At 46.2% G+C, this 28,000-nt stretch overlaps 1 protein-coding gene across 4 annotated transcripts; it reads right to left on the reverse strand.

The window, feature by feature from the left end:
• Positions 1 to 98: 98 nt before the first annotated feature.
• LOC118505480 (soluble guanylate cyclase 88E) lies at positions 99 to 27,986 on the reverse strand. 4 transcript variants are annotated; one of them, XM_036041298.1, is made up of 13 exons: positions 25,502 to 25,658; positions 23,040 to 23,363; positions 4,393 to 4,764; positions 4,030 to 4,311; positions 3,736 to 3,941; positions 3,496 to 3,619; positions 3,152 to 3,420; positions 2,731 to 3,082; positions 2,536 to 2,668; positions 1,737 to 2,470; positions 1,603 to 1,673; positions 1,288 to 1,539; positions 99 to 1,173 (listed from the first exon to the last, which is right to left on the reverse strand). In XM_036041298.1, exons 3-13 carry the CDS (start codon positions 4,558 to 4,560, stop codon positions 912 to 914), a joined length of 2,853 nt encoding a protein of 950 aa, XP_035897191.1. In that variant the 5' UTR covers positions 4,561 to 4,764; positions 23,040 to 23,363; positions 25,502 to 25,658; the 3' UTR covers positions 99 to 911. The 4 variants fall into 4 exon arrangements, with proteins under 4 accessions (XP_035897191.1, XP_035897188.1, XP_035897190.1 ...); XM_036041295.1 differs by having other exon boundaries at positions 99 to 794; positions 872 to 1,539; XM_036041297.1 differs by lacking the exon at positions 25,502 to 25,658 and adding an exon at positions 27,412 to 27,986 and having other exon boundaries at positions 99 to 1,539.
• Between the last annotated feature and the right edge of the window lie 14 nt (positions 27,987 to 28,000).

Genomic DNA, 28,000 nt, shown 5'->3' on the forward strand with positions numbered 1-28,000 from the left:
ACTCACTGTACAACGAATGTATATGTAGCCTTTTACCTAACATCTGCCGCTTAATCGTACATCTTGTGTGTGTGTGTGTGTGTGTGTGTGTGTGTGTGTGTGTGTGTGTGTGCGGTAATTTGAATGTGTAAATCTACTACAACAATGTTCCTGCTCAACACCGGTACTACTTTGGTGGCAATAGACTAGAGGCTAGTGATGAAATAGATCACCGAAAACACAAGACAGTGGTGAGTGTGTAGCCGTGCCGATCTGGACGATTGAGAGTGTTCTAACAGTCAACGATTGTGTTAAGTATCCGTAGCTCAAACACACACGCACACTAGAGCACTGTCTCGCGGTGTTGATATAAGTCGTTCCCGCAATGTTCTTATAGACATTGGATTGGGAACGTAAAGGGAAACAGGTAGATAATAAATAAACTCCACTCCATATCTGCATCACCCGCGCTCCATTTCGCTAGACCAAACGTTCGCTTAAGCTACACTAATTCGTACCGTGTACAAATGAAGCCCGATGGGTTAAGTTACCGATTACACTTTATAAGTACAACATGAAGTACACAACGCTCTCATACACCTTCGGTGGCTACTAACGAGTTCTCTGCCTCTTCTGCTGCTGCTAAACACCACAGGTATAAAACGTAAAACGAATACACGTACGACACACAAACACCTATTGACGTTCGGTTAAAGCTTTCGTCGAAGCCCGGCCGAGTGCAGCTGACGCTCAGTGCCTGGCTAGACTAGTGTTGCCGAGGGCCGCCGAGAAACCATTACACTACAGATGGCGTGCTGCAAAAACAAACAAAAAATCTAGGTAAAGGTGTACGGTGCACAACTACGACCACGGGACACTGTCGAGAATCTACCGAGCCGGCGCGATCTGCTGCTTTGCGTCTCGATCAGTCTCTAGAGTATGTGACAGGCGTTCGAGTGCACTTTGTGCCGACCGTTCTGGTGATGGGTAGCGTACGCCGCCGGGCAGCACTTGTGCTCTTTCGGGTGCGAAAAGCTCATGCTCTGTGGCACCTTTCCGGGGCCGGGCCCTGCCCCGGGCTCGCACCCGTGACAGTGTCGCGGTGGCAGATGGGCGTGCTGTTCGCAGACCGGTACCGGACCGCTTGACGGGCCCGGTACCGCACCGGAATGCGATGGGACCGCTTGCGATCGGCTGCCGTCCGGGCCACAGACACACGCGGGTGGACATGAAACGGGAAAGTAAAGGTTGAGTGTATAGAGTGCGTGACAGGAAGCGGTGTCGCTAGTGCGTTCGTCCACTACGGACCTACTGCTACCGAGGGTGCAATTGTTCGACTGGCAGATGTTGCCGTCGGACCGCGAACCGGGCGGATTGACGAAGCACATGCCGGGCAGATCGGCATCGTAGATCTCCTGCACCATCTGGTCGAGCTTTTCCAGTGCCTTGGTTTGCTGATGTTTTACCGCGTCCAGTTTCGCTTTGCGTACTTTCGCCTTCTGTTCGTACGCGGCGACGGACGCGTGTTCGACGGTTTGTGCTTTCGCCAGGATGCCTTTACTGGAAGATGGGAGAACTATAGTTGTAGCGTGGGATGCGAGTATATTGAGGAGTGTAGCTTACGGCTTTTTGGGTGCTTCCTGCAGTAACGCGTTGCTAGCTCCGGATAATACTTCATGGTCCTTGTCCATAAACTGGAAGGAAACGACGAACTATTATAGGAACATCCTCGAAAGCGCCCTCGAGCAACTACTCACCTGCGCTTGGTAACACGACTTGGATTTGGTGCGAAACTGGGCCGGTGGGCTAAACGGGCACGGCGATGGAGTGGACCCCGAGTACAGTGTGTTGCTGAGCGAGTTCCGATGCTGCAGATCCTCCAGGAACTCTTCCGTGTCGTTCACCAGCGAACCAAACACGTCCGACACGCTGTGCATGAACGCATGGCCCGTAGAGTTGGACCGATTCTCTCGACCCCGTGGTCCGAACGCGTGCAGCTTCACCGGCGAGTTGGCTATGCTGCGCCGCGCCACATCTTCGAACGTTACCGGTGAGTATACGCGTCGATCTTCCAGTCCGGCCGAGCTAAGACCGCCGAGCGATTGCTTGTGGGGCTGTTGCACGAAATTGTACGACGGAATGCTGACGCGCCGGTCCTTGCTTGCTTCGATGTACTCGATCGATGGACTCTTGATGTCTTCGTCCAGCAGCTGTAGCGGGGGCCGATTCTCGCGATAGTCCAACCAGTACGTCTTCATCGTGCCCTTACCCTTGACGTCGATCTCACCCCGTTCGCTAACGCGATAGTTGGACGAGAGCAGATTCTTGGTCGACTCCGATATGTGTATCCGCATCGCCTGGCTCGTCGACTCCATGCGGGAGGCGGTGTTGACTGAGTCTCCGAATAGGCAGTATCTTGGCATCTTCAAACCCACGATACCGGCTACCACCGCACCAGAGTGTACGCCCACCCGTATACGAAGATGAGATCCTGCAGGTAAAAGAGGGCGCTTTGTAAGAATCGGAAGTATGCATCACATCTGGCAGTAAGAGCACCTGTGGAGGGATCCTTCAAATCCGTTATTGCCTCGATCATATCCAAGGCCATATCACAGACTTTTTCAGCATGGTTCTGCTCTTTGGCGGGAGCGCCCGATACCACCATGTACGCATCTCCAATCGTTTCGACCTGTGACGATATTCCAACCGAATGAATAATCTCTCACCCATGATCTCGCGCCGAGTCCTTACCTTGTACACACTGTTCCGCTCGGTAAGCGTGTCGAAGATGGAGTACATTGCGTTCAGCATGGACACGACCTCCATCGGCGTGATGCGGGAGCAGATCTCCGTAAACGTGACCACGTCCGAGAACAGTATGGAGACGCTGTTGAACATCTCGCAGGTATCGATCGGGTTCTCACCACGCCGTAACCGATCGGCGACCTGCTTCGGGATCATCTGATACAGCAGCTCATCCGTACGGCGCATCTCCTCGTCCAGCTTTCGCATCGACTCTTCCAGCTTTTTCGACTTTTGCTGTTCCTGATCGAGGGCCAGCTTTAGCTCGACTGATTGTTGCGTTCCAGCTAACATGAGATCACTGGAATATCGGGACAGTTGTAGAGGGTCAGTGCGCCGAGGACTCCATAAGCAAAGAGATGTGGCTTACCGGCTAAAGTCATGCATCGACAGATCGTTGATGTACAGGCCGGTACTGATGAGGGAAGTCAGCTTGGGCATTACCGGAGTCCCGAGGAACATGATCATGTACCAGTTCTCCATGTAGATCATCTGACCCTTCAGTCGCAACCGCTTCTCGACCTCCTCCTCGTTTTCATCCTCCGACAGGACGAGCTCCGTTTTTCGTTGGTTTTCGGGTCGCTTCTTAACCGACTGCACTGTCACTAGCTCGAATATGTTATTCGTGCGGTTGAGTATCTAGTAGAGGGTGTGGAAAAAAAACAACAAACTTAATCATGCCCTCCCAGTGCGCCATGTTCGGTGCATCATTACCGTTTGGAATTTAAATGCTATCAGTGGCCGTCTCAGCTCGAACCAATCCGTGATCTTTTTCGACAGTAAATCGGGCAGAATGACCATCAGCGAGTTGCCTATACTTCGGACAACCATATCGGACCTGCAATGGAGGGTGGTACGGACGCACCAAGAGGGACATTAAGCTCTTCCTATTTGTTGATGAATGAAGCCACTGACGCAAAGGCAACAGTAACGACGTCCACGCGACCAACTCACCCGAAGACGATGCAGAAGGGGAATATCTCGAACAGTACCGAGGCGCTAATGGGCAGGTGCTTCTCCTCCCGCGTCATCGCGAGCGTGGCCAACGAGAAGGCCCGGTTGTCGAACGTCAGCTGGAACGTGTAGTGATTCGTTTCGCCCAACAGATCCGATTTGACCAGCTCGATTTGCATATCTTTATGGTAGAAATGACGTGCCACCTGTGCGACGGTGTTCGAAGGTGTTGCGTTAGACAGTTAGGTGCGATTGTACTGTTGGGGGGTGGCTGGTGGCCGCGGCGGTACGTACCTCCCTAATTTGTCCCATTGTGTAGTAAACGAAGCCCTTGCGCTTGGTCCGGTAGTGTAGCGTCAGTCCGTGGCGCGTTTCGTTCTCGCAGATGAAGCTTGGCGCACGCATCAGCGGATAGGAGAACTTGAGATATTCGTGCAAATTATCCAACCCATTCAGAAAGTCGCGCATGTGACGGCCCAGCACGGACAGTACCCGATCGTACCCGTACTGGCTGACGAAGTTGACGAAGTACACCCCCATCTGGTCCATAAAGTCACGCTCCGATATTCCAAGAATCTGCAGCAAAGTGAAGCACCGGGAGAAAACAAAACCAGGTAGCATTACAGGGTACAGGTCACACCGAAAAATGTTCCTTACTTCTTGCGCTTTCGTCGCCAGAACGTTGAGCAGATTCTCGTCGTAGTCATCGTGGACGCTGAACGAGGGCGACGAGATGCCCGTCTGGCGCCGGATGTCATCCCACTTGTCCTCGCCGTAGACAGCCTTCACGTATTCGGACAGGTTCTCCAGCAGCAGCCCGTACATAGTCGCACCGTGGCACCGGCGTCGTCCGGACGCATCCGACGGTGCCGCCGACGGTCGTCACGTACACTGCCCGCACGCGTCCGATCGTCCCGACCGTTTACCACCAACACGCCCCGGCAGTGAGCGCTGCTGTCGCTTGACTTCGATGTGCTACCACTTCCTGAGGAGCGGAAACCGCGCAACGATCCCGGCTGCTTCGAATGTCTGCAACGAAAATGCGATTTGGAAAATGCATAAACCTGTCAATGAGCGGGCACTGACGTCAATTGATTTATTTGTATTTTTATCCACGCCGTTTAGCCAAAATGGGGACAGTGGCGTGGTGGTCATCATCAAGCCAAAAAGCAACTGGCAATGTTATTCCAGTGTCTATCCCGGGCCACGTTTCACTGTCTCTCTCTCTCTCTCTGATTAAATGTCTTCCATTACCGGCCACAGATAGCTCGAAGCGTACCGTACAGCTCGATTGGAGTTCGCGGCTACCCGTGCCATCCACCAGAGTCACGCTCGAGCTATTTACTTTGGGTTCACACTTCAAAACACCACCAGAAACCAAGACAACGTGTGGCTCCCTGAACCTAGCTCGCGCGCGTCAGGAACCCTGCACTGGGGTAAGAATATTATCCCGACAAAATCCACTATAAGTTAATTGAAAATGTGCCACGAAATGAAGCAGCTTCCGTTGTATCGTAAATACGATTTGAAACAGAACGTCATTAAAAGACGCACCAGGCCGTGCGGTATACTGTTGATAGTTGTAAATTGGATAAAGTTTCAATCGGATGGCATGTGCTCCCAGGAGGTGTTACGACTAGGGACTTCGGGATCACGAGATCTAATTAGTATTATCACATGAAGAGTCCAATCGAAGAGCGAAAGGGTGGAAGTAATGGGATACATTGTTGGTTTCTGGTGGTAGGGTTTACGTAGGTAGGACCGTTTAATTTTGATCGCTCTGAGGCTCCTTTCCTGAGTCCTTTAAGTGACTTGTTTATGTTAAATTTATCTTTTACACAGCACAGGAGTTTCTGGAAACACAGTTCAGCAGCGAGAAAGAATGTTCGCTTCTAACGACCAACTATAACTAAGTTATTCAAGAAGAAGATGAACAAAGTCTATTTAAGAAACCTCAATGTGTACAGGAGTTCTATCCGCTTTCCATAACAAGCCCTCAGTTGCTCTTGAGGACATAATATGTTAGTCGTAACTTATTCATAAATTAATAAATTAGGTTAACCCTGGGAAGCGTTAGGGACGGAACTTCTACTCCATCTCTAAACAATGTATTACATTTTTGTTCAACAAATTATAATCAAAAACTTCTTCCACCTCATTGTCCCCGGTGTGTCAATTCAATTTCCCCCACAATGTCTCTTATGCGGCCGCACCGTGGGACCGGCACCCGTCCCAATAAGTTCATCATTCCGGATGGCTAAAGTTTAATAAAGAGCTCCATCGGATAGCGGCCTCGCAGAAGCAAAGCAAAAAAAGCAAGCTCTGCCTTACTCGGTGGCACACAAAAATTCCAAACCCAGATGAATAAATAACGAAACCCCAAAAGCACTGGAAGTGAATCGTTCCGCAGCGCCGAATGCTTTAGTGTGAAAGCGAAGCGCACTGAAAAATGGCAATCACGAATTGTCGCGTGGATCATTTACGCAGCTTTTTTCCTTGCCTGTCTGCTACCTATTCACAGCATCCTTCGAATGTGTTTATTGTTTCGCTTTGCCTCGGCTGCTTTTTTTTGTTGTTGTTGCCGCTGGCTTCGGTTTGCGCCTTTTGTCACTGGATGGTGGAAAACTGGTCCCGGGCAGTGAGACTATTCCATTCATGGCTGCGTGAAAATGTCCACCATTTCAATGATTGCTACCGCTTTACTGGAGGCTTCAGTCCTTTTGGCTGTCCTTTTGTCGTTCGATGGAACAAACGACGGGGGTACAGTGTGTCTCTTCGTCCCCTGGTAGCCAGGCATTAGTTGTTCGTCGGAAAGCTTTGGAAACAATTGTGAAATCGTTTTGGACATATTTTGCGTAATTCATTTACGACCGACAGACCACAAACGATGCTTGGATGAGATAATAGAGGATAACGTCTCGCTTCCGAGGTTTTGTAATGCTCGATGGACGGCGGGCGATTACTTAGCGTTTATGAGTATGGCACGTGCGAAACAGATAAAAGGATGTTGAAAAATTATTATTTTAGTAGGATAGGGATGATTTAAGTTAAATGTTTAACAAAAACCGCAATATTGAGGAGACTTAAATTTGAAGCACCCTGTGGCGCGAGGAACGCTCATCACAGAACGGAAACGTTTAGAAGTGATTGCTCATTAAAATGGTATCCAGTGCAGGAAGTAAACACGAAACATCAACAAAAAACACCTCCACAGAAGAGCGACCAGGCGACAAGATTAATGGAAGATTTTTCGATGAATGATTGTCCCAACGAGAGTCAGTCGCGAAGCGAACTGTCGTCGGACTTTGAACTGTGCCGTGATGGCTATGTTAGGGTGCCGACAATTCCGTGGACCATACAGCCTCATTGTGATTGTGATTTTTTTTATTTTTCACCTGCCCCTTTTCCGATGTCTTTATATCTCCTTTTATTGTGACACTTGATATTTCTTCCTTTTTTATGAAGTTGTATTAAAAAAGTTTTTTAATCTTCCCACTACCTTCACCTTGATGATGAAACAAGAAAAGAATAGAAAAAAAGGGAATGAATAATTTTTAATCTCCAAAAAGCAGCTATTATTTCATTTTTCTGCACCCAGAAGCAAACAAAAAAAAAGCTTTCGCATTAGCTCAACACCCCTTTTCGTGCTGCATCATCTATACGGCGGATGTTTTATGCATTCAATCAAACTTTGTCCCCGTAAAACTAGTCCCAAATAATTAAAACATTCCACCAGCGGTTAAGGGTGTGCGCGTGTGTGCGTTAGGGGTGTCGTTCAGAAGCGGTCAAACTTTAGCACATCCATCATAAGCCGGGCTATTCTTTACTGATTTTTGTCAGTTTCGCCATCCGGATTGCTTTATGTCCTTCGCCGATGGGTCAAACTTGCCCTTTCCGAACTAGGTCAGCGAAGGCACATAATATGTTTGCCACATCACCTCCCCTGCTTCCTTGCCGTGATGATAAAACTTTCGGTCTCCGGCAAACAGTTTCACGGACAAAGCTCACGGACAATTTAGCTTCCGAAAAGCTGTCCAGCTTGCATGGTCCGATCGCCCACCAATGTCACTGTTCCGGTCAATATGATCTATGGGAAAGACAAGCAAACGATGACACTCGCGCCCTACCCTAATCCACCTCCTTCGGTTGTCCTTTCCGGCCGGGTTCGTAGCCAAAATAAGCTTCTTAATAAGTGTGAGTGTGCGGGAAAACTTTCAATTGCCCAACCTCAGATGGCCGGTAACGGGGGGGTAGGAAAAACTTCTGCCCCAAAACGGAATGTTGATTCAGGACGACATCTTATCATTCCGATCACAAGCCACCGGTTACGGTTACCATCGCTATCGTCTCGCATCTCATGACCTTCGGAAGCGTTCACCGAACACAAATAAAGCCGCTCCGATTCCAGCATCCGAGCGTGGCCAGCATCTTCTGGAAGGTGGTATTTGCATTGGCGCTCGCGCTTCTTTCAGTAACACTCCTCCACCACCGCTACACCGCGATGGCACGCTGGCGTTAATTAATTCCTATTGCTGCACTTGAAAATGGGAAGAGGGGCAAAAATGGGAAAACAAAAACCTTCTCTAGCGTGCCCTCAGGCATCAGTTAGGTTAGCGAAATGTGCCGGCTTCTTGTTGTTCTTCGGCGGAGGAAATAATTAGCAATTGCGTAATTTAAAGCTGCTCCTTTTGCAGACAACTTGGGGGTGCGATGGTACACGCGCTGCAGTGGGGGTGTGCTAATGAACTGGAAGGAATACAATATATAAATGATGATAATGTTATGCTGCTCCCCAAAAGTTTGTTCACTTCATGTGCATGTGGTGCTGGGAAAAAGCCCTACCCTCCTGTTATGGTTGCTCGTAAAACCAAGCTGGACCCCATTTTGGCAAACGTTCAGAATTCTCTTCACTGGCGCAGCGAGCAGCAGTGTACCGCCAACGAAGGAAAATAATTTGATTTGGATTAAGATTTATGGTTCTGTCGGGTCCGGGATACGCTTCACCAATTTCACTGACCAGCTGGCAACACTGGTGGAATGTAATTTCGAGCACAATAAAAGGAAAACTTCAGCTCGAGAAGCACGGGAGGTCAAAAACCGTCCCGTTGTAAGGTGCACTGCACCAATCAGTAGAGCAATCGTTTGCGAACCTATCCTACGACCAGGACTGTTGTGCCGTGTATCGAGTTTATCGAATTACCTTTTGCAAGAGATAGATTGCAAGCGGGCCGAGATGAATTGGAAAATATCCTAAGATTTTTCTTTCATTTCTGCCAACCTGACCTTGCTGGGTCAGGGGCTTCATCCTTCCTGGACAGTAATAATAGTGGTGTGTGAGTTGCTTCCGGTTGTAACGGAGCAATATATATGAAGCTAATCAGGGTGAGCACACAGAACAGGGACGAGAGTGTATGAGTTTGAGCCTCAAGAATGTTGTCCAATAGCCGGTAGGATAAATGATGAATGGAAGCAAGCATCTGATGGGGCGATACATTGCTCCTGGCTGGGAAGAGAAGAGGTAGAAAATTTAATTTTCTGAATGGAAACAGATTGTTTTTCGCTAAAAGTAGGCAAGGTCATTATTTTGCCCTAGCTTCAGTGTAATATGGGAACAGAAGGAGAAGCTTTAATATGGGTTTACTTATTTGAAATTGATGAAGATATTGAACGTGTTCTATTTCGAACTTGTTTGGAATCATAATGTGGCACTGTCAGATGTTTTCTTTACTCCCTTCGAAGTTTAAAAGCTCGCTAGCTTATGCTTGGAGAGAATACGCCTAGAAGTATGCAATGCAATTTTCCTTAAGAGTGTTTAATTATTTGCGGGCCGAACTGGGCCAAAATCAGACTAAAATAAATGTTCCATCTGGAGTAAATGCTCATAAAATGTATTTTTAAAGATTAATCTTGAATTGAATTAAATTCTTTTAACTCCACAGTAAAATGCTACTGAAGCACTCCACAGTAACCCTCTGTGCGTGGTATTCTTTCAATTGGATTTTTTTCCCATTAGAAACCCTTGCCATAATTCCCCTTGCAATATGCGCACGGAACTGCAGTTCAACAGCGACTCGTAGCTCATTATCTTCGAGCTGGTTTGCCAAAACTGCCCCTCACCCTGTCTTACACCGTGAGCTATAATTAATTACAGACATGCGAAACAGACAACAAACTCTCTGGAATGTAACCGTTGCACAGCGGAACGTGCTCAACTTGGAAGGTAAAGTTTACAACAAAAAAACTCTCCAGAACAAACACCAGTACAAAGAGGAAAATGATAAGAGCATTGGCCGTAAAGACAGCCCAAATTTGGCGCCAAATGATCCCGCCCGGCGAGTGTACCACCGGGGAAACACACTGTTCAAGGACTGTCACCAGCAACCGGCAGCTCGGCTGCCCATTATTTGCGCGAGACGAATTTTGTGCCTACTTTTCGACCATTTAGCCATTAAATATAGCTCCGAACGGCCAGTAGTGACCTCCCGAATGGGGTTTCCCTTCCCCGCTCATCACGATCACCATGGCGTGCCATTGGCATTGCCCTCCCCCTGTCCCGCAAAGTGGCCGGACGTATAGGTAATAAAATTGGTTTTATATCGCTTTATGATCACACATTATCGCCATTTTTGCGATGAGCCGTAGGAATGTATTTTGTCATATACGCGTGACCACTTTTCGTTTCGTTCACGTCCATGTTCGCGTCCTAGTCCGCGGGACATTCGGTTGGCGTACTGCAGCTGCAAGGCGACACGGGGAACGACAAATCGGCCGGACGTCACAAGACTTTTTTCGCAGTTTCGCAACCACTGCTACGTGACGCGGACCCGGGTTGGAGCGTTCCGCGTTCCCCGAGAGCGAAAGCTAAAATAAATAAATAAATGCATGAAATAATAAACGACGTGCCAACGTCGTGCGCCCGTGGACTTGTGACGGATTAAATGGAATCCAGCTGCGAATTGGTTTCGGACCGTGTCGGATACTTTGCCGTACGCTTATGGTTGATGTCCTTAGGGGTGGATGGATGGTCATTGTGGTCAGAAGCAGTGACCTAGGCTTGATGGGTGTATTATTGGATGGAATGTTTATTACTCTCAAAGGGTGTCAGGATGTGTGGACAGTACATTTCACCTGCAAATAATACAGTCGGCAATAGGTCCAGCCCTTTTCTTCACGATAAAGAGAAACATTTAGTATTGTATCTCCCTGGAAATGCTTCTCCATCAAGCTGGGATCATGTGACAAATACAATTTATTAGCTGTCCAAAGTAATAAATTGAAGCTGTCGGAAGTACTTTAATTACTATGCAAGATACCTACAGCTTGATCTAAACCTCAGAAATCATAATTATTACATGACTCAGTTATGAGAAAACCACCCTTGAAAATTGGCAAGTATCGACCTTTCAGCATTATTACATTAAATTAGAGCTCTTAAAGAGTATATTCAAACGGTTTTCAATCCAAATTTCCCTCCCCAAAGCCGATGGAAACTCTAACGAGTGACCCTAACAAATCCATCAACATGCGTATCGAGTGCTGGAGCAAATTTAAATCTTTGCGCCTGTTGGTTCGATCATCAATCAGATGTATTCCTCTCTTCTTGCTCACACAACAACAAGATTCATCCCTTTTTTTGTTTGCTTCCCTTCACTCCCAAAGCTTTAAGACGTACACAAAACTAGTACGGTTGGAAGTGAAAATAAATAAACTTACCCTCAGGCAGGGCTCGGTAACGACTATCGACTAAATCGACTCCCTACCGGGGGAGGCTACCAGAAATCTTCCAAACTGTCACTGAAACAGGATGAGAGTGCGCAAGAGTCCATAAAAATCTTCACTTTGTATGGAAATGTAAACCTCTATTAAAATTCAAATGAGGTAGCTCGTCTCGGACATTCGTCGGTAGATCGATTCGTAATACAATAAATTCGAACTGTAGATGCGACCATTGGCGGTGCAGTTCGGTCAACCTTTGTAACATTCGCTTCACCTTTTTCCAATTCGATGCAGGTGCACCAAGACGTTCGAGAAGGTGAAGAAGATGTACATATTTCAGTTTCAATCGTTGGCACATAAAAGCACCCGTGCAATGGCATCGTTGGGAAGCTACTAAAACCCATAACGGAGTCATAAATTATGGATGGCTAATTGTGCCTGGGTTAATTTTTTGTTTCTTTCTCTCAACACCCTACGACTTGCATCGCGACTTACTGCTTCGGCTGGAATAGCTACGGTGAACGAATCGAATCGGGGGCCCCAATCAATTAAATTGATTCCATTTGCACAATTAAGAAATGAGGTCTTGCTGTCGTCTGTCTTTTGCTGCTTTTTATTGAAAAGTTCTCGAAGCGTCTTCTATCGTGAATGCAAAATGAGCAGTTTTGTAGTAAAAATTATTTCAAATTGCCTGAAAGTTTAGTACAATTCCTTTTGATTAGTGTAGGAAAAGTGTCAGAGAACGCTTTACGTAAAAAAGCACACATTTTAATTGATGTCTTCCGAGAAGGGGGTGCCTAGCTAAAGATAATTCGTGTTCCTTCAACTCTGTACAGGGTAGCAAGATAAAATGTCTTCTTGCTTGGTCGAGTGGGTTTTTTTTGTTGCTGTTGGTTCGCTCACCATCTTCCATCTTCCGAGAGCCGTAAATTACGCCCTGTTCGTGTCAGTGTCACTTTCGCCTGTGAGTGACGAACTTGTCGCATGTTTCACGCACTCGCTAGTGTCATTCCAGTGCTCCCCGGTGTCTACTTCATCCATAATAAGACGCAAGTGGACGCAAAGTGTGGAACGAACAAGGGAAGGACGGCGGCGGCCTTCTTAGGGACGTTCGAGCGACTTGACACCCCGGCCACCGCGTTCGACCGTTGTCATTGGAGCAAATAGTCAATAAACGAAGAATAATCCCCATCCGTCGGACTCCGGACTGCTCCTTGCGTTTTGTTTTACGGAGCATCGCTAAGGACATTCGAACCTACGGGGGCTAGAATATGACTCGGCACACGGGAAAGGGAAAATGGGATCGATGATAAAGACAATCATGACAATGACAACGTCAATATCGTTGATCACTTCGACACTGGGAATCGTTGAGGAGCCGAAGTCGACCCGGAGGGAAACCCGGGCACCGGAAAGCGATCGCCGGAAATCGGTAATCGGTAGATAGAAAAAAATGGTATTCGTATTTGGGCTTTGAAGATATGGTAAGGGAAGACTGCTATCAAGAAAAGCCAATGAAAGCCAACTGGATAGATGTGTGTGTGTGTGTGTGCGTGTGGTTTTCGCCCCTGCAGAGTCGTGTTGGAGGAGGTTAGTTTGCGTTTCGATAATTTTCTTGGGAGCAATAAAACTTAATGTTTCGCCCTTCTTATCCAATTCGCCCCCTGAAGAATACAAAAAAAAGTTGCTGTTTCTTTGTAACAATTGGAGGGTTTTTGTTTTGTTTTTCGATTTGATCGATTTTGCTGCTCATTCTATCATGCGACATCATCATCATCATCATCAAGATTGTCATGAGGAATGTCACTAATCGGTTTGCTCTTTGAGCGCGGCCTCAAGACGGATCGCCTGTGTCCTTGGAGAAGAGTGCTTGAGGTTACGTTCCGTTTGCTGATACTATCATCCATCGTTTAAACCTAACCTCAATACTTTGATCCTTTTGGAGCAACTTTTGGAATTGGCCCGTAAGGACATGAACCTATCCCATGTACCTTGTATGCTGTTGTTGCTTGGTCTATTGGATTAGCTTTAGTGTCGAGGTGGGAAACATCCACAGTCCACCAATAAAAAAAAAACACGACGAATCGCAACCAACCGATCGATTATGAAATATTCCTACATGTGTGTATTTTTATAGCTCCTCCCGTTGGCCACACAATGCACACACACACACACAAGCAAAAAACAAGAAACACCCGGCTCTAAACGACCATAAAGTAGCTTTTGAACAACAGTTTGTCAACCGTGCTGGAATGCTTGTTCACGAACTTGTTCGACACAAAGTTTATCTTTGGCGGTTGCCAAGCACGGGAAGAACATGTAAAAGCGAAACCAGCGAAACAAATCACAATCACTACCGGCCAACGCAGCGTGGTTTTTATAGCATCCACAGAAGCGCTCGGGTCGGAGCACCGTCGGTCGGTCGGTCCGCAGAGTCTTAGTGTCGTTGTTGCGGAGGGTTCGTTGGTATGGGACTTTTTGTATGTTGTTCTTCGATGTCTTCAATGCTGCTGGCTGGGCTTCTATTCTGTATCAGTGTTTATGCTTCTACTGCAGCGCCAGTCTAATCTTTTGCCTGATTGTGAAAGCTAACGGGACGATGGTAACCGCCTTGGGGAAAAATATTGTGGTTCAATAGCTTTTGATTTTGTGTATCTTTTAAAGATAAATAACGATGTTTAAATAATTTATTTGCTAAAGACTGCATGAAAGTATTTATCTTCTATGTATAAGTAATGGTTAAAATTCCCTGAATTTATTCAAACGCATTTACAGCATCAGAAAATCTCCTAATTATCGATGTAAGGATGTACGAAATCGACAGAAATCCAAAGCATTCTTTCTTTCTTATTCTTATATTTCACTATCGGACATTGCCATTTGTGTAACGCTCCTTTGATGTCGTACTGCTGCGAACGAGAGATTGATCCGACATTGGCAAACGTTTCTTCACCGCGGTGCTTGGGAGCGAAACCCCACTTGGAATGTGCTCGAGGATGCTTGACGTATAACGAATCCCCGCTTCAGGACAGCACGAGAGCTCTTAATATCCGCTCCCTCCCACCACAACCACAGCAAACACCTGCTGCCCCACGGGACGGAGAGTGAGATATGTTACCACTCACACCCCATCTTCCATCATGACATATGCCCGTGCCAGTCAATGGAGGCGCCTGGTGTTTGTGGTGATTCAATTTGCTTCGTACGGTGTGCTTTGTTTAGGGATTGCTCGGGGTAGGTCGGTTTCGCAGACGGACGATGCATAAAACATGAGCATACCTACTGCAACCCATCCTGCTGACCATTATCCGTACAGCACCAAACAACCCTCCCTTTGAAGTAAATAATGATGCAAACCTGCAACATAAGCAGGTGATTATTATTATTACAAAATGTTTCGCATTTCGTTTCGGACGCATCCTTTTTGATCAGTTGGTGGTGGGCAATTTCAGTAGACCGTCTGTCAACCAACCCGAGCTGGAAGGTAATTAATGCGAACACCATCTGTATGCTGGTGCCAAACTGCTTCCAGTACACGATGCGAAGGTTCTGATCACATCTCGAGCACAGCAGCAAGGTGCCATGTGTTTGTTAGATAGGAGCGTTCGAATTTGGCATCAGAATTCCAACACCTGGCACGTTCTTGTGCGCGGGCCCGTCGGCGATGCGCACTTCATTGAAAGCGATTTCGGTGCGGAAGTGAAAGCTTCTTCCGGCAGTTAATTGAAATCGTCTTCTGGACAGATGCGGGAGGTAGGCCTATATTGTTGGTGTGCAAATACCTGGAATGTGTACAGCAGGGAGTTGGTATTGGAAACATCCGGTAATGGAGACGATTCAGCGTAAGAAAAGTAAGACGTAGAAAAATTAAAGGTGAACGAAATATCCTGCTTAAGGTTATTTGAATAAGTTGATTAATTAAAAAGCTATAATGCCACGAAAAAAAACCGTATCATTATAATGATGAAGAGAAACAAATGAGGTAATTGAAAGATAAGACTAATTTGTGTGCATCATTACAAAAACCCGCTCCGATGACACATCCCCCGCTGTTCGGTTGCGATTAAAGTAATTGATTAACTCTCCCACGTTCATCGATTCATCATCGGTCTGACAACGCCATAAACCACCACACACCAAACCGGCGAGCACACCAATCTGTTACCGAAGGTGTAAGCTTAATCGCACATGAGTGACACACATTTATGCAAAACCACCAGCACCACCGATCACGGGTGTCGGGCTGCGCGAATGTCCTTTTTATCTTACCGCCCAACAGGCAACATCGTTTGGGACCATGTTGGCAAAGTTTATGTTACACCAACACCCACCGGTTCGCGGTCTCTCGCACGCTCTCTTCCTTCTCCAGAAATCAGCGAAACACCAAACCACACAGCAACCGTTTCGCATCACTGCCAAAAGATCCTATCAGCATTCTGTTCGGGCTACCGAGCTCGCCGCACCCGCCCAACATTATTTCGAAAACATTGATTGATTTTGTTTTCGTAACCTCCCCTCCTGAGGGTTTCGTCCTGTGCTGGTGATGAAGGATTAAATTATATTTCACAATGTTTAGTGAGTTTTTAGGCCGCAAGTTATGCAGTATTGGCGCAAATGGGGCACCATTCTTGCCCTATCGTCACGCCTTGCCCCGCTATACTATTAACAATAAATGTGATACATTACGACCTCAACATTAACCGATTAACGGCCGATAAATTTGCCCAACTTTTCCTTTTACATTCCTTTCGAGAAGAGTGTTGCTGAAAATCAAAGTGCGGCGAGGCGATTCTAAAGGCGATCTCCCGGAGGCATTTTTCTTTTGCGTGTACTGTCGTTGAAAGAGGTCGGAAACGCCATTTATGATTACGGCGGCTGTGTGCGTGGTGGTTATTTACAGGCGGGATCCAGTAACGTTCCCCGGAAGCGAAGGTTGTAAAACCGAGCGAATAGAGTCTTACGGCCTACGATTGACTGTGGAAGGCACGAGTGTGAGATTAAATTTTATTTTTTAACATCCTTACGTCCTCGTAAAGCTTTCGGCAGCTTAAATTCAATCTTTTCGGCGCTGGTTGGAAGGGGAGGCTTTGATTTGAAGGAAGAAGGTAGCATTTATGCCAATGCTGGAGAAAAATTTAGAGCACTTCCTCTAGTTTGCAATTTTGAATAATTTCACTAAGCCAGTAAGCCATCGGGAAGAGTTCTTCTCCGGTATACCGTAAAGCACCGTAGCTAATCCGCTTACACGCTTGTTGCCCTCGTGAGAAAATGCTTTTAATCAAATCAACTCTTGAATTCTCATGCTTGCTCTACTTTTTACTGGCTGTATGCGTACGGGGGAAATAGAATAAAAAAGCTAAACCTCACTTTCAACGTGCTAACAATCATCCTGGTATGGGATGTTGTGGTTGATGTGCAGTATTAATTTACGAAATGACGCATCTACTTTGATTGCAGGTAATTCTGGCATGGTTGTGGTTCTGCAAATCGGAATCACATCCAAAAACCGTATTAAACGCTTATTTTCCTCGAGGGTTCTCTCCCAATCCATTCCATCAACATCCATCCACCGAGCGCAGTGATTTGGATAGGAATTGCTTGTTTTCTGTGGATCCTGCATTGCAAGCAGCATAAAGCTGATTCGGCATGATGCGTTTTATCGTCATCTGCGCAAAAAACCCCCAGCGTGGAATTTGGCAAATGAGATCACATTAAGAAGGAGATTCGAGGAGCGGTATACCATTACGGATTGACGTTTACTTTCTTCAAAACCGTCCGACAATGTTTCATGGAAATTTGTTGATTTTGCAACTTTCTACCGGAAAAGCAAAGATTTGCCAGAATAATAAAATATAGCGCGAAAATACAGTACGCATGTAATATTCATTAGCATTAGCAATAAATGTGTGCAGAGCGTTACAATGGAAAGGCGAGCACCGGTACAGGAGCCTTTTCCCAACATCCCAGCTCACAGCAGGAGAAGCTTGTTTTGAGACGAAGCTGCGAGAAAAAGTTTTTCTCCTTTGCACTCCTTCCCGAGTATGGTCTAGCGGACAGTTAAAACATGGTATGAAAATAAATAAACCAAGGGTCGCATAAATTTCGTCGGTTTGCATTGCAAAAGGGACTGAATTGAGCTTCTTTTTTTTTGTAAAATGAGAAACATCTTGTCCAACCGACCGACCGATGTCCCAAGCGTTGAGCCAATGAAACTTACTACCGAAGTGTTACTGTTCTCAAGTGAAGTAAATTAGCTTTTGGTTCTATTTTTGGCCGAGAAAAAACATTCAGGTTGTGAGTAATTTTTTTTACCAAACATCGTTATGATTTAACCGTTGCAAGGTAAGTCATTCAATTGCGAAGAGTATAACGTCACCTGACTGCTGGCACCACATTTTCCGATGACTGTCAAAAGCCGGAATTAGCGAAACGAATCACGTGCGAGGTAGGGCCAAGCTTATCTTGCAGCGTCCTTTAGGGTAAATTCGGGACGCTCATCGTTTTACCATACCGCACGCTTGTGGCATACTAATGCCCCTGTGCCGAATACTGTGTAGCAGCGCGAGCATAAACAATAATTTTCGTTCAACAACTTGCGAAAATAAACCTGCGAAACTTTCCTCTGTAAATTTACCTGTATCAGCTTTCGCTCCCTATCCACTTCCGGGACGATTTTACTAAAACGTTGGCAAACGATAAAACACATCTCAAACACTTGTATCCGGCGCTGGTGGCCGGCGTCGATAGTACAGCGTGGTACATGCGGAGACTTTATCTTATCCATTAGCACACGACACTATCGTCGCGGAAGTGGAGTTTTATTTAATTAATTGAATTAATCAACTCCAGCCCTGGGTGCCATGGGTTGCGTTTGAGCCGTTCGGAATGGATTGGCCTGCCGCTGAGTCAGCGTGTGATTATTATCCAATAAACCATTATTCTTGCTCAATTTTTTTCTTCCTTCCTCTCGCTTATGCCATCGGCAAAAGGAACTTTGTAGATCAGGGCTTCAGGGTAAGGGTAAAAGTGTTTTGGTGTGTTTCTATGCTGTGTTTAACATTATCACATCTCCATTCTCCGTTTACAATGCTATTAAACACTGCTGCCAAGTTTGGGTGATGCTTAAAAGCTAAGCAAATAGCATGCCCGTGGGTTAGCTATCGTTTCAAAATTAAGGGGTTGAACAGCAAGCTTACATTTCCGCCCAGCAGGTCCCTTCCGCCTGCAAGGGAAGGTTTTTCCGTGCATTAACAAGCAAAGAAAAACAAAAGGTGATACACTTTTCTACGCAAAAAAAAAGGCCGGGAAAGGCTCTTAACAAGACAAGCGGCACGAGCCTAGCAAAAAAACAAAAAGAGAGCGGGAATCTCTTATCCAAACATCTCCAAGCTTGTCTATTTTCGGGTCGGATTCCCGTCTCCATCCGGGCGCAGTTCGCGATCCCCTTCTCGGGGGATTGTTGGGATTTTCGGTACAGGATTTATCACTACCACAGCCACCCTCTTACATCATCCATCTCCGCGTTACGGATCAGCCAACGGAAAGGCAAGGAAAACTTGCTTCCTCGTTCGAGGATTGCGGGTAGCAGCGGGTTTTGAAGTATCAACCGTCTATTAAATTATGTTACCAATGGGGCAGCGGTGCATGTCGCGTGGTGGCTTTAACAACAACAAAAAATATATGAACGCACCCGCAAACTGGTAGTAAAACGTATGCTGTTACCTCGCAAAACGTGACGCCCGTAATGTGTGACTCTAGGAGCGAAACCACTCATACGTGTGTGCGTTTTTTGGGGGTTCGTGGCATATTCTGCAGTCATGTTGATAAAAAGCATACATTTTTATGTGCTTTTACGGTGATTTGAGGATGTGCAAAAAAGAAAGGGAAATGTGCAAGATACGGGAGGCTTCTGCTATTACTAAAATGTGTTGCTGAGTGACTCTTGTAAATGTGCAGAGTAAATTACTATGCTGTGGTGTGTCATATGGTGCAGGCAAACGAATGGAGAGTGTGTGCATGCGTTTCAGCATAAAATTATTTCACAACAGTTCAAATTTTGCACTTGATATATGGGGGTAGGAATTTGGGTACGCTCTACCAGATATCATAATTAATAGCCGCATTAGCATCCGATAATTTACAATAATAAATAGTCCGTTGACTGAGGTATAATGAAATAATTAAATTTTCTTTAATTGAACCTCTAATCACTTTTCAATTATTATGTGAAACAGATTAATTTGTTTGCTACAATGTTGTAGAAAAATAAAACATTCTTCAATTGTTTCCGTATCTCCTGAAGGAACTTTGTAGCTCCATTATTTTGGTAGAAGTCTCAATCTCCTGTTGCGCTCAAGTAACTAAATTGATTCTAAACTAATAAAGTTGCCTCTACAAACTGCATTATACTATGCCAGTCTGCTCGAGATGTCCTTGTTCGATTGTCCCACAGCGTGCGTCACAATCAGTACATAGCTTCCGCAGCTGAAGTCTTACATGTTCAAAATTAGTCGAACAAACAGACGCACACGCACACACACACACATTGTCCTTTGTTACAATCAGCCCATGCATCCGCCCCAGTCTCGCCCAACCGTGTGTTGGATGCTGATCGATTTCCAATAATAAAACCACCAACACTTCCTTCGAACTTCTTCAAAGCCATCATGGTTACTGGTTGATGAAATATGTCCGACACACACACACATGTGTGAGGGTCCGCCAACGACACTGATGGTCATTTCAGCTGCAAAAACTCATAAACTGTGGCCTATTAAAGTGTGCCAGTGGGTTGAATTTTCCGATCTGGTCGCACGGTCGCGATGGAGGCTAGCTTCACCGCTGTCAGGAGCATAACCGCTTCCGGCTAAACCCGACCCCGGCGGAGTTTCATATTTAGACTGTTTGAGTTTACGTTTGGCGCAATCATATATTCAGTCAATCACGCACCGGGACGGAGCTGTAAACAGGAGCTCATAAATAATTCTCGGCCCTGGTTTTATCGTTACAATTTGCGAAAGCGATGAAAGTCTGACGGGAAATCTGTTTTACGACCGTTTACAGATCGGTTTAGAATAGCGGTTCAATCAAACGGATGGACAAATGGGTGTTCGATTCGATATGATGAGGGTGATTTTATTTAGTAAACAGTTACTGGTGCCCCACCAGCATAAAATAAGTGCAAAATCTTAAAGCTATGCGAAACTCGATTTAATCCGTACACACTCTTCATGCGTCAAGACTTTTCCTCACAAATTGGCCGCTTTTATCACTGTCACTATCAAATAACAAACTCGTTCATTTTGCCACCACCAAAACATCACATTTTCTCCGAAGAAAAAAAGTCATCGTGTCCCAGAAAAAATAACCGGGAGACCGACCAAAGCACCAGGATTACACGTGATGCGGTGGTCTCAACACCTAGGCATCATATTTTAAGAAGCTGTTCGTGCAGCACCAGCTACAATCCCAATAATTCTGCGAAAACGGAGCACACGGAGAAACAAAATCCTTTTCCCAGCATAAGCGCACGCTCACAAGCACATACCTTAAGGAGCAGTAACAAATGACAGCTTTTGGACGCGTGGGATATAAGTTATCTTGCCGTTAGCGGGCGAACACATTGGGCTAATGCCCTGTTCGAGATGTTGTTCGGTTGATTGGAGCTCGCATCACGCCGGTCTCCCTGCTCCGACGGCTTGCAGATGTTGAATATTTAAAAGGGAATACAAAACCTCCCTCCCCTGTTCTAGCCCGGATATGCCTTCCCGCGGGGTGTCGGGGGCGAAAGGCGAAAGGCGAAAATGGGATAAAAGCAGTTTTCAGTTGAAAGGATTTCATATCGCGCTTGATATGAACGCCAAGCTCTAAGGTGAGGAAGCTGAGTTTTGATCCGTGAAGTGAAGTTATAAGGAATAGCAGATTGTGGTTGTTGTAGTGCTGGTGATTTTGTGCGTTTGTTCGCTTTGAGGGACTAATTCTGGAGGCTAAGCCTGTTGACGAGTTCACGTCTTCGCGTCCAGTGGGAAATAATGTCTCAATCGTAATTTGAACTAAATTTGACGATTATAGTTTTAAAACAAGGTCTCCAGGCTGCGGATTTTCTTCAAAAAGGGGGCAAATATAAATAAAATCATTTGTGTCTCATTACAACAGCCCCATCAGCCCGGGCTAAGTGTTCCAAGGCACGGTACTCTTACACTTTCCTGCAAACAAATTTTGAAGCTTATCTTTTATCCCATTTTCCTAGAAAGCAAATAAAACCCTTCCACGTATCCTTGAAAACAGTTGAAAAGCGGAAGAGTATGGCACTCCTTACTGAACAAAAACACATTCTTTGCTCGCGAAAAGCAACAAGCAAGCCCGACATCGTATCGACATGGCAGACAAACATTTGCTGCCATCCCAGATTCCACCGCGTCAAACATGAATGGGAAAATATTTGCACGATTTGAGTGGGCTTGTTTGCCATGCTGGTGTTGTTGTGCTACTCGTTTTGTTTTTGCTTCTTCCAAATATTGAAATAGATAGGATCGGTTGCTTGTCACGGTATGAACTCATACCGTTCAATTGTTTGTCACCGTTTGACCGACGATTGACAGTGTGTGTTGATGAATTTAATTTTAGTTTTTCATTTAATTAAATTGTGCTCTGTGTTCGGTGCTAGCAACTGCCAAAGCAGCTGCCATTACAGCGCGTCCAGGACACGTGCTTCTTGGGAAAATATGCCAAATGTTTCTATTTGGTAGAAAACAAATTGTTTCGCAAATTTGTCCCATGAATATATCGGCTGTTTATCTGCGCCATCTCCTTTTCTTTTTGTGCTGCACGGGTCTTCTACTGATTCTAAGAAGCGGCTCAATCGATAAACAACACATTAACATGAAACAGAAAGGAAACGCTGAATGAATCAACAAGGATTCAAAGATTTTTCCCCCCAAAACGTCCCAAACATTATATTCCCCCTGGGGAGGGCGCTGAGATGCGTCTAAATCGAGAGTTTTCGTTATGACGCTGTTCTCAATTCTTCGAATCTTGAAAAGAAAAGAAAAAAGCGGCACCAAGACAAATACTAATTTCACAAGCCTCAACATCCGCCCCGTTTAAGGAAACCGTTTTTTTTTTTTCGTCAACCCCATGTGGAGAAGAAATTTTTCCCCCAATAAAGCGCCATTCAATGAGATAGAAGCATGTCGTGAAGAAATCGTTTAAATTTCTTCCATCCTAACGATCGAGTGTGGTTGTCGTTTCGTTGGGTGCTTTTCCGTGCAAGACTAGGGCAACCGCTAAAGCGAGCATGACGCAGGATACAATTGCCCACGCCCTCGATGCGTACTAGAATATTCCCGAGACGATACCTTCCATCCCGTCAGTCAGAGATTGATCGATATGACTGTTGAAGGTGTCAGCTACCGAATGTAGCTTTCCGCTCGGTCCCCTACCGTGTCAGCCAGGGTCAGCAACAAATGGATAACCGTGGCAGCAACCTTTACACCGCGTTCCTCCTCTCGGGCAGGATCAAATTATGAGTAATGACAAACGTCGTGCCGTCGTGCTCCCTTCGCACCGAGTGATATCAATTTACTTACCTTTTCGGACCGTACTCCCACGGCGGACAGCTCCTGCGACGACGGCAACCTAGGACCTCGGGCGTCTGGATCTAGCCACGACGGAATGAATGATGCCGTTATCAATCTCACTTCTTCCAATGGGATCACTTTACAGCACTTGCCACCCGGCAATCGGTCTCTGTAGCGCACGAACACCAGCAATCACTGCACATTTTCATGCATCGGCACGATACGGCGTCTGGTGGGCACAATGCGATTGCACTTAGGTCCGAAAAACGGTGACACACGCATAACTGTTATTGGAGGATCTTGCTCCCTCTTGGTTGTGTGATTTTCTAATCCCTACGGTGATGGTAAGTACAAATCGTCAGTGAGAGCTGGTACGGTCTTAAGCGATATTATAGCTTTACTAGCTACGAAGATATGGGGGGAAAAAAGGAACCAAGCGTCCCTGCTAAGGACAGTGTAATTTCATCCGATATCTCGTCCCACCAAAGCGAACCATCTTCTTCTGCACCGTGTCCCTGGAGGGTAGAATATGTTACGATTCTTCTTGTTTTTTCTAGGGCAATTTTCTTAAAGAAGCAACCCAGCATGTATCGATTCCTTGGGAGCTCCTTTCGCACACATACACACTCACAAAGACATCCTGCGAAGGGTGTCAAATTGACAGTTCGAAATAAAGTGAAATTCCCCGAGCGCATACCGAGCGTGATCCCTGGCGACAGAACGCAGATGGATACTGATGATAAGCTCCCGTACGCTTGCGAGGGCCAAACGAATGCTAAAACCTGCGCTCACTGTTCGGATGGGAGAGTTTCAACGCGGAATTACGGGTGAAGAAGATAGGAGTAAAAAACCTGACGACACACAGCCAAGCGAAGAAGCGCATTTTGCAGCATCTTAACCTAAAGTTCCACCCTACCATTGGAAAACCCGTCGTCGTACCCGTCGTTGGTTGGTTGCGAAAGTTTAAGCAGGGTATTAGTGGAAACTTTCCCGAAGGACACTCTACGGGATGTGTCTCGTTGGACCGAAACACCCCCCACTCGCAGGTACGGGTGTGCGCGACGAGAGGAAACGTAAGTAAAGGATCAAATTAAGTTGCAAATTATACAGGGTAATTCTGGAACGCAACGGGCGTTTGAAGTGGTTACGGTGGGATGCCAGAACCAAAATGAGAAGTAGTAATGTCAGGGCATGGGGCAGGAAGTGTTTTCGCTAATAGAGCTTTGTTCATTAACGTTCAATTAAAATCGTGCCCCTGTTCGGGATTGAGTTCAAAAATAGCTCCCCCCAACAACTCAAGTGCGGTTGGGGAAGGTCTTCCGCGGGCAACAACAACAAGCCGCCTGAGGTTACTGACTCAATCACCGCCACAAACAAAACCACTCTTTTCCGGGCACGATGATCCACGCGGGCACGCACGTCGGCTGCTCATAAAACGCAGACGAGAAATCATAAATTCTCGATGATAAATTAAGCCACCCAGAACCTTTCTGGCTATGCTGTTGCTACTAAACTGCTGCCGATCACTAATGAATGCTAACGAAGATTGATGGTTCCACCGGGTTTGGGGCTGGGTAGGGTGCATCGTTTGACATACGGTTTCCACTAAATTGCCCACCAAACATCGCACGGCAGGCTTATCCTGCAAATCTTCCCCAATCAATATACAGTTCTAATACCGTTTGTGTGACATCTTCCGGATTTAGCCCCCATTTGCCGCCCGATAAAACAACCCACCGCCAGCTGTCAAACCCTTGTCAAACCGATTTCCGATTCTGTTGCATCGCCAGTTGATACGTCCGGAATCTGGAATTCCACCGCAATCAAAATACTAAGCTCGGTTAGCAGTTGTTCGTCTACGGATGAAATGGAGCATTGTTTGTTGGTCGTGATACAGCAAGAAAATTATTTAATTACCAATCAGCGCCCCCGCATCACCATCAGTCAGGGAAAGGAGAACAATCAGACCGAACGAGACCACATTTCGTGCGATGATTAGTGCTTCAATCGACAATTTCACCAACAGTTTCATTCGCTCTTAACCGAGTGATGCGAAGGATTTCAGACAGAATTTCGAATGTCTCTATCGGGAAAGGTTCGCCCACCAGGCGGGTTGTGTTTTCATTAGCGGAGGCGCAAGTGGCATGATCAAGTGGGATTTTCTCATCACGTCACGAGTCCAGCCTTTCAGCACATTTCACTCTTGTACAAACAAACTTATTCACACACGCGCGCGCACCAACACACCAACCAGACCAATTGTTGTCACCCGTGGTTGAGGTCATGCAAACACACGCTGCCTGCTCAGCTGCCAAAACTGAACCGCACGCGTACACCGGACCTAACCCAACACAACCTGCTGTCCATCTCCCGGTTCCCGGTTCGCTTTGAAGAACCCATTTCCCACACTCGTGTGTGTGTGTGCGTATAAACAAAACACTGCACCAGCAAAACGACTCCACAAGCCCTACCGGCAGCAATCGCGAACAGCAGCAACCACACCGCCCTGTGCACGATCGAATGCGAACCGTACGGGTGTCACGTCGATTCGCGAATGATGATGATGCGTTTGACTCGCTTGGGGGTGTTCCGTCTAGTGTTCACCACAACCGATGCCTGCCGTTCGACAACTGACACGGACCGGCCCGAACCAGGATCAGAACCGATCCAAGCCCCCGAAAACTCTCGCACTCTCTCTGACTCTCTCCGATGCTGCTGTTTTGCGCAACTCAAGCGTTGAAATTGTTTCTTTGCCTTTGGTGAATGATGTTTCCGACTTGGCGTTGGTTTTTTTTTCTTCGTTCTTGGCTTGGCGTCTCCATCCGGGGCTGTTAGTCGGACCGCGTGTTCGTTCGGTTGATAACAGAGTGTGCGAGCGAGAAAGCGGTTGGCGTGGCAAGCAGATGATGATACTCCGGCGACCAGTTGCGTTCCATCGCCCATCATTCGTCTCTACTAGATGCTACAGTGAGGAGAATGATAGTAAGGGCAACGTACAAAATTCATAGGACTGTAAACCGCAAGTTAATTTGGCAGCCATTTTAGTTCGATTCACTGGGTTATTGCATGGCACCTCACAAAGGCATAGGTCCTTAATTGAAGACATATTAACAGGACTGTCCGGTAGTAAATGCGACAGTGGCGCAGTTACGTCGGGGCCGTTCCTCCATAGTGAGGACTGACTATCCAACAATGCGATATGAACAAGTAAGCCAGAAATGGCAGGCATGACCTAAGAGATCGTTAGGCCAAGAAAGAAGGGCTAAAGTCTGAATAGATGACCCCCCCCCCCCCTCCCACCACCCACTCAGGGGCACTCATTTTTACTAGTGAGCTACGCAAAAGTGTATCATTTTCAGACTTTTTACTATAATTATTTATTTATTTATTATTTATAATAATTAAAAATTATTATTAGAAATTTTTTCTCAATTTTGCTCAACGTTTACCTAAATTTAAGGTGTCTCGGTAGCGAAAAGTGAGTGCCGTGAGTGGGGAGGCATCTGTTCAGACTTTAGCCGAAAGAAGAAGAAGAAGAATACTAACAGTAGTTAGTAGATACACTATAAAAAAGTAAGCGTTCCAAAGCGTAGACAATTTAGGACAAAATCATCAGTGGACATTCCAAATAGAAAAAAGAGGCATAATAAATAAGGCACTCACTGTACCACTGTCACTGTTTTTAAGTGTACGCACTGGCGCTTAGAGAGCGAGAGAGAGAGTGTGTGAAGGGCATCCATTCCTCCTGTTGCCGCTGCACCCCTTGACCCACCATTGTATCTAAATTTATCACGCCAATTTAGCCACGCACCGGTATGGCATGTGCTGTTGTTGGACAGCAAAATATTGGACACACGCTTAGAATTCGAATGGTTTATTTGACAGTGCTCTTATGCTCATAAGCATAAGCCACACTAAGTGGTTTTTATGTTCGCAGGCAGCATCGTCCGCTTGTTGTTCATTAAGCCGCACTAGCTTAATAAAATCATTTTTCAAATTCATAACTTCCCCGACTTTCCAATCAAGTAAATAAATTACATTATGCAAAACCTTTGCAGTAGAAGGTGAGAAGCACAACCACCCGCATAAACCGTATTTATCAGTGATGATGTTAACGTGATGATAAGCGATCTGCTATGCTTTTCGCGCTAACCGCACGTTTCCGATATCACTCGCGGGAAAAAAGCATGAAAATCATATTTCCTTTCCACTTACCCTGGCCGGATTTTCCCTGGCCACTCTACTCTTTACATGATCAAACACAGCAAACTCGCTCTCTCTCTCTCTCTTTCTCTCACTGTTATCACGACCCCGACCTTCGCACGATTTTTCGAATAGCCTAGCAAAGCAATCTAATTTTCTTCCTTCGTTTCGTACTCACCCTCGGATTCTTCTATGAGTTTGTGTTTATATTTATAACGATACAGGACAGTAGACAGAAACGAAAGCGTACGACACAATATCCTCCCGAAGCGCACATTTCAGCCGAATTTCGTTGAAACCGTTGCCGTGCTGCAGCGTGTGTGTGTCTCCGTGTTTGGGTAGGTGACTTTTTCATCACCTTTCCTCCGAGGACCTCCAGCGACCGGTTAAAGAGCGGTCCGAAACGTGTGACACTATTCGGAACCACTTGCTAGGCTTCACCAAAAAACCGTTGTGCACGCATCACCGTATGTTTGGCGAATTTTCAACCGGGAAAACCGAGCACTTTTCCAACGTACAACGTGTGCGTTAATTAAATTTCAATCATATTTTCCAATTACATTCGAGCTGCTTTAGACCACGTGCGTTCGCAGATGGATGAGAGATCACATCAGCTTGTACAAATAGATTGTTCTAAACTCCATCCCGTGCGTCCTCGTCCTGAGCGCTGTTGACGAAGCTAATCAACACAACAAACACGTCCCATATCCCGCCGGTCTACTGACTCAATGTCGAACATCAAACCATACGCCACTATTAGTTTGTGC

The sequence above is a fragment of the Anopheles stephensi genome, chromosome 2 (genome assembly GCF_013141755.1).
Source record: "Anopheles stephensi strain Indian chromosome 2, UCI_ANSTEP_V1.0, whole genome shotgun sequence".
Taxonomy (NCBI): Eukaryota; Metazoa; Arthropoda; class Insecta; order Diptera; family Culicidae; genus Anopheles; species Anopheles stephensi.

Coding starts and splice junctions, on each gene's coding strand:
- LOC118505480 (XM_036041297.1), bottom strand. CDS start 4,560: ATGTACGGGCTGCTGCTGGAGAACCTGTCCGAATACGTGAAGGCTGTC. Junction 3,942..4,029: donor CAATGGGACAAATTAGGGAG/GTACGTACCGCC, acceptor ACCGTCGCACAG/GTGGCACGTCATTTCTACCA. Junction 2,471..2,535: donor TTTGAAGGATCCCTCCACAG/GTGCTCTTACTG, acceptor TTTTACCTGCAG/GATCTCATCTTCGTATACGG.